The 5,379-nt window shown below is 39.6% G+C and overlaps 2 protein-coding genes across 2 annotated transcripts; both read right to left on the reverse strand.

Annotated features, from left to right (window-relative positions):
* Positions 1 to 996: 996 nt before the first annotated feature.
* Positions 997 to 1,811, reverse strand: LOC113324927. The gene is made up of 2 exons (XM_026573201.1): positions 1,268 to 1,811; positions 997 to 1,031 (listed from the first exon to the last, which is right to left on the reverse strand). The coding sequence occupies exons 1-2, from the start codon at positions 1,809 to 1,811 to the stop codon at positions 997 to 999; spliced, it is 579 nt and encodes a 192-aa protein (XP_026428986.1).
* A 36-nt stretch (positions 1,812 to 1,847) lies between these two features.
* On the reverse strand, positions 1,848 to 2,354 carry LOC113324928. The gene has a single exon (XM_026573202.1). The coding sequence runs from the start codon at positions 2,352 to 2,354 to the stop codon at positions 1,848 to 1,850; it is 507 nt and encodes a 168-aa protein (XP_026428987.1).
* Between the last annotated feature and the right edge of the window lie 3,025 nt (positions 2,355 to 5,379).

Genomic DNA, 5,379 nt, shown 5'->3' on the forward strand with positions numbered 1-5,379 from the left:
TCTTGAGAAAGGGAAGAGTCTAGATGAGAGGGACTTGAAAAAGGGAAGATGGTTTCATCAAATGTGACATGTCTTGAAATGATGAATTTGTTTGTGGAAATGTCAAGACAACGATAACCACGATGATTAGATGGAAAACCAAGAAAGACACACCTAGTGGAACGAGGATCAAGTTTGTGTGGTGTTGTGGAAGAAAGATTAGGGTAGCAAAGACAACCAAAGATGCGAAGATGATCATATGTGGGTTGGCGTCTATATAAGACGGACACCGGAGATTGGAAGCGGAGAATTTTAGTGGGAAGAATGTTGTGTAAGTAGACGGCCATAAGAAGAGAATAGACCCAATATTTATGAGGAACGGAGGCATGGGTCATTAGGGTACGGGTGATATCATTGATTCGGCGAATCATGCGTTCCGCCTTACCATTTTGAGAGGATGTATGAGGACAAGAGAAGCGAAATACTAAGCCGTTTTGACTAGCAAAATTATGAAAAGAGGAATTGTCAAATTCGCGACCCATGTCGCATTGGAATGACTTAATTTGGCGTTCAAATTGAGTTTGAACAAAAGAACGGAATTCCAAAAATTTGGTGAAGACTTGGGATTTGAGTTTTAGTGGAAAAACCCATAGATAATTAGTGAAATCATCCAATAAGAGAAGATAATAACGAAAACCCGTGTCTAAATTCAACGGAGATGTCCATAAATCACTATGAATAATATCAAAAGGAGCAGCACTAGTAGAATGAGAGTCATAAAAGGGAAGACGAACATGTTTGCTAAGTTGACAAGAATGACAAAGATTGGGGGAAAGATTCTTATTACATTTAATAAAAGACTTTGTGCGTAAAGCATCTAAGATAGCCCCGCCAGGGTGGCCGAGGCGATTATGCCAAACGTCAGGTGAGCAGACGGCAAGAGAGAATTGGTGAGGTAGTGGCGAAAGGGAGGAATGCACGGCAGAAGTGGTGATGGAATAAAGCTCCCCAGAACTATCACATTGGAGAATAGTCTTCCTCGAATTCAAATCCTTCACAGAAAAACCATAAGGATCAAATTCAACAGACACATGATTATCAGTGGTAAATTTACGAACAGAGATTAAGTTTTTGATGATGGAAGGAACGACAAGAGTATTTTTGAGATGAAGGGTGTGAGATGGAAGATCTATGAACCTAGAGCCACTAGCAGTTACCGGAATGCTGCTGCTATTACCCACTAAGATAGACCGCACATTGCTCGAAGGAAAAACATTATGTAAAGTACCTGGATCCGAGGTGATGTGTGATGTTGCGCCAGTGTCCATGTAGAAGTCATCATCAGGCGCTCGAATGCTCATGGAGTTGTATGCTTCGGCAATATCCGATGGTTGAAGGTATTCCGTTGTAGGAGTGACGTAAGCTTGTGGTGAACGGGCTGCTGAGAAGGTGCGTCCGCGACCACGGCCACGCCCACGGAACTGACGACCTCGGCCATGACCAGAGAGATGATGCTGCTGACTCCAGTAAGGTACAGCAGGGTATGGGCTTGGGGGAGACGTCCATTGGGGAGCCCAGTTGGGTGCAGTAGGGTGACGTCTTGGGCCTGGTGGAGTTGGCAGAAGAGCAGCTTGGTGGCCCATCAGGGAACTGGGCTCGGAACGCTGGTGGGCAGACGCTGAGTGAAAACTGCTGGTGACGGAAGAAGAAGTAGCAGGTGAACGCTGGTTGTTGGCAGCCGCAAGGGCAGTATGGGAGCTGTAGTTTGATTGCTTTTCACGACGAATCTCCTCAGTGCGTAATTGAGAGCGAGCAGTGTCAAAAGATGGCATCGATTGTTGGATGAAGGAGGCAACAATATTGTATTCCTACGGAAGTCCATTGACAAGTTGTATAACCAAACGTTTCTCATCCATTGGAAAATCAAGATCACTTAGTCGATTCGAAAGTGCCTGTAGCTTATCACAATAATCATCAACATTGTTACAATCAACAAATCTTAGATTCACGAACTTACTTTCTAGGTTAGCGGCACGGCTTCCTTTGTTGTCTTGGAAAAGATTTTTAAGATGATTCCATAACTCTTTCGCAGTTTTACCAGTTTTGAGAACTGTAAGCATCAAATCTTTGGCCATGGTGGAGAACATCCATTGACGGCAGAGGGCATCAAGTTGTAGTATGGTGGCAGCATCAAGATCTGGTGGTGGAGCGGAATCGTCAATAAGAAAAAGGAGGTTGTGTGCTTGTAGATGAAGTTGTAAAAGGAAAACCCATGAAGAATATTCATCTTGTTTGATATCTAGAGTAATAGGGATCAAAACTTTGATGTTAGAAACGGCGAAAGCCGGATGTAAGGATTTTTTGTCACTTGCCATGGATGATTATTGGTAATTTAGATAAAGAAGAAGATGGATCGAGGTTGGCCTCGTGATACCATGTCGGAGGTTAATAAATCCTTAATTATTATTATTCCATAAACTCATATAAATAGAGTTTGCGTATTACAGAAAATCTGGTATTCTCCCAGAATATTATGGTAACTAAATATCTCTAAATATATCATCTCTAAATATAATATATTGTCTATTAGTCAGCACCGGTAAGACGGCACAAATAAGCGGCTTTATTGAATAGGACGTGGCGTCTCTTAGTGAAGCACACATTTCTTTTCTGCCTATCTTCAATCTTCTTCATCTCAATCCTTCTCTTACCCATAACTACAATCGAGATTAAGCCCAAAATTGAAGATTTGATGGTAGGAATGATAGTGCAACCGCAGAGATGTTGTTGTTGATACAGGAAAGGAGAGTCTAATCTTTATAGAAACAGAGCGGGAAAGATTTGATGATACTGTAACTGCAGAGATGATGATACAGGAATGGAAACTCTAGTGAATGAAGTTTTATAGAAGGAGATGATGATGCAGGAATGGAAAGTCTAGTTTATAGAAACAGGGCGGGAATAATAACGCGTTTTCTTTTTTGTTGTTTGCTTGGGCGTATCCGCAGAAACATTAGTGGTACCCCTTATCCTGGGGCCGAAAAAAATAAGAAAGGGTCGTCAAATAGCAGTCTTCCGAACTCCTTGTCCTACTGCTTTTGTTAATTGCTAAATATGTTGTTGATTGGGTCCAAGAGCATAGCTCAGCGGTATCCCATCAACTCCAACAAGGAGGAAGTCAGGGTAGATCCCTCCGTAACAGAGGTTTGTATTTAATTAGTTGTATAAAGGGGTTTGGTGGGGTTGGGTTTAGCAGTGGGTCTAGTCCAGCTGGATGGATTTGTGTAGGAGCCTGGGTCCGGCTTTAGCCTATCAAAATAAAATAAACAAAAATGTTGTTGATTTAAGTAGTGCTAATGACTGTGATTAATTAATTAAGATTGGCGATTGAATTAGGGTTGTCGTGCTAGCCTACGAGCGAGGCTCATGAAGAACCAGCCAAGGGGACCGAAGCGGATAAGGGGTTAATTATGTCGCAAGTGGGACAAACTAACTCTACCTTTCATGTCAAATTATGAAACATTGCGCCATCGGGACTTGAACCTGGGATCTCCTGGAGTGCATGAAGCCTTTGATTATCGGGGATGACCAGCTGAGTTAGGTACCCATTTCCTATCAAGAATACCTCTGATTTAACTCTCATTACAATTTTGCTGCTTTTAATCGTGTAAAGTGCGTACAAAATTTTATTTTATTTTCGGAATTGCATATCATAAAATCCAAATCGTAACACCAGTATACGGCTGGGAAAACATGACCACCCAGCTGTCAACAAAAAAGTCTACGGCTAGGAAAGAACTCTCGGTCATAAGTATGATATATAGCTGAAAAATAAAAATATTCTAGGTGTAAATATGAGTCACTGCTGGAAAATGTAAACTTATCGGGTATGATTTGCCATTCTGGAGGTGTTTTTATTCATATCGATGTTAGCTTAGATGCTGACGTTTAGTAATGGTTAATTCAGTTTTATCGTCTTTAACTTGTACCCGTTGTGAAGGTGTTTTTATTTTTCACATTGATTTCAGCTATTAATATCGGGTCTGTTAGAGCATTGCTTGGTTGAACCCACCAAGCGTTGGTATGTCAAGTTTGATTGTCATATTTTAGTGAACCAAAACTCAATTAAGAGTCGCTTGATTATGTACTAGAGTCAACTTCGTATAGGTTAAACTAGAAAGTTATTAGGGTTATGAGACATACAAGTATTACTCAAAGACTTGAAGAATGTGAAGAAGTAAAGAGCTACATCGACGACATCATCCTTTCTCTTGAGGTTAGTAATATTTGACTTGAACTGTTTCATTCATAACGTATTTTTCAAGTCGTGCTATATTGAAAACATAACTCCAAAGCTATGGATGATTATACTCTAGTAGATAGAAGTAGTATTAAGGAATTATAATACGAAGTATAATGCTTATCTTTGAACTTCGTATATAAGACATCGACATAATCGTATGAATGCTATTGTGATATGCATATGGGTAAAGGTGAAGATTTCATCCTAGGAAACAATGTTTACATTTGTTTAAAGGAAGTACATTCATAAACTTGTTTTGTGAATCGAAACGGAAATCGCTAGGCTTATTGGTATTGTTATTCATTGCATATCTTTGGATTACCAATATGTGTGATTAGTATAACGGCTCATAACTTGTTATGTATCTTGGTAAAACTACTCACAATGCCTGACTTATGTATTGGTATGTCTTTTATTAGTGAAACCGATCTTAAGTAATCACCTAAGATGGTATGATCGGTATTTGTAATTGGTGTGACCGATCCTAGTAATTGGTGTAACAGATCCTAATAATTGGTGTGACCGATCACAAAAGAGTTGTATAATCGATCCTTGTAATTGGTATAACCGGTCCTAGTAATTGGTGTAACCGATCCTAGTAACTGCTGTGACCGGTCACAAGTAATATCGTGAGTATATAACCGGTCCTGGTACTTGATGTAACCGATCCTGGTAACTGATGTATCCGGTCCTAGTAACCATATGGAGGTAGAACCGATCCTTGTGTTTGGTAGAACCGTAAACCCATAATTAATGATTTGATAATTGATATTGATCAATCACATATAGTTTTTGGAAATCGGATGAACCAAATATAAACTTGTTTGGAAGTGTGGCAAATCGGTTCCAAGATCGTAAATATGAAAGAGGATTTACAAAGATAAATATGTCGACATACTTTGAACACGTGCAGTAATTCTTACCTTCTATTGTTCAAAGATATTCCTTAATAACTAAAGGAGAATCCTGGACCGAACTAATTGAGAATCTTTTAATTAAGGTTTTTAGTTTTATATGCTTTTAATTACCAGCGATTAAATGCGTATCTCTGGAAAATAAAAATTGGTAATGTGCACTTACTAATTGAAGATTTTCTA

Source organism: Papaver somniferum, chromosome 11, assembly GCF_003573695.1.
Source record: "Papaver somniferum cultivar HN1 chromosome 11, ASM357369v1, whole genome shotgun sequence".
NCBI classification, from domain to species: domain Eukaryota; kingdom Viridiplantae; phylum Streptophyta; class Magnoliopsida; order Ranunculales; family Papaveraceae; genus Papaver; species Papaver somniferum.

Bases quoted from the DNA above. Each gene is read 5' to 3' on its own strand.
- LOC113324927 (XM_026573201.1), bottom strand. From the start codon at position 1,811: ATGCCATCTTTTGACACTGCTCGCTCTCAATTACGCACTGAGGAGATT. The intron at 1,032-1,267 runs GTACTTTACATA...TTTTCTGTGAAG, and splicing joins ACACATCACCTCGGATCCAG to GATTTGAATTCGAGGAAGAC.
- LOC113324928 (XM_026573202.1), bottom strand. From the start codon at position 2,354: ATGGCAAGTGACAAAAAATCCTTACATCCGGCTTTCGCCGTTTCTAAC.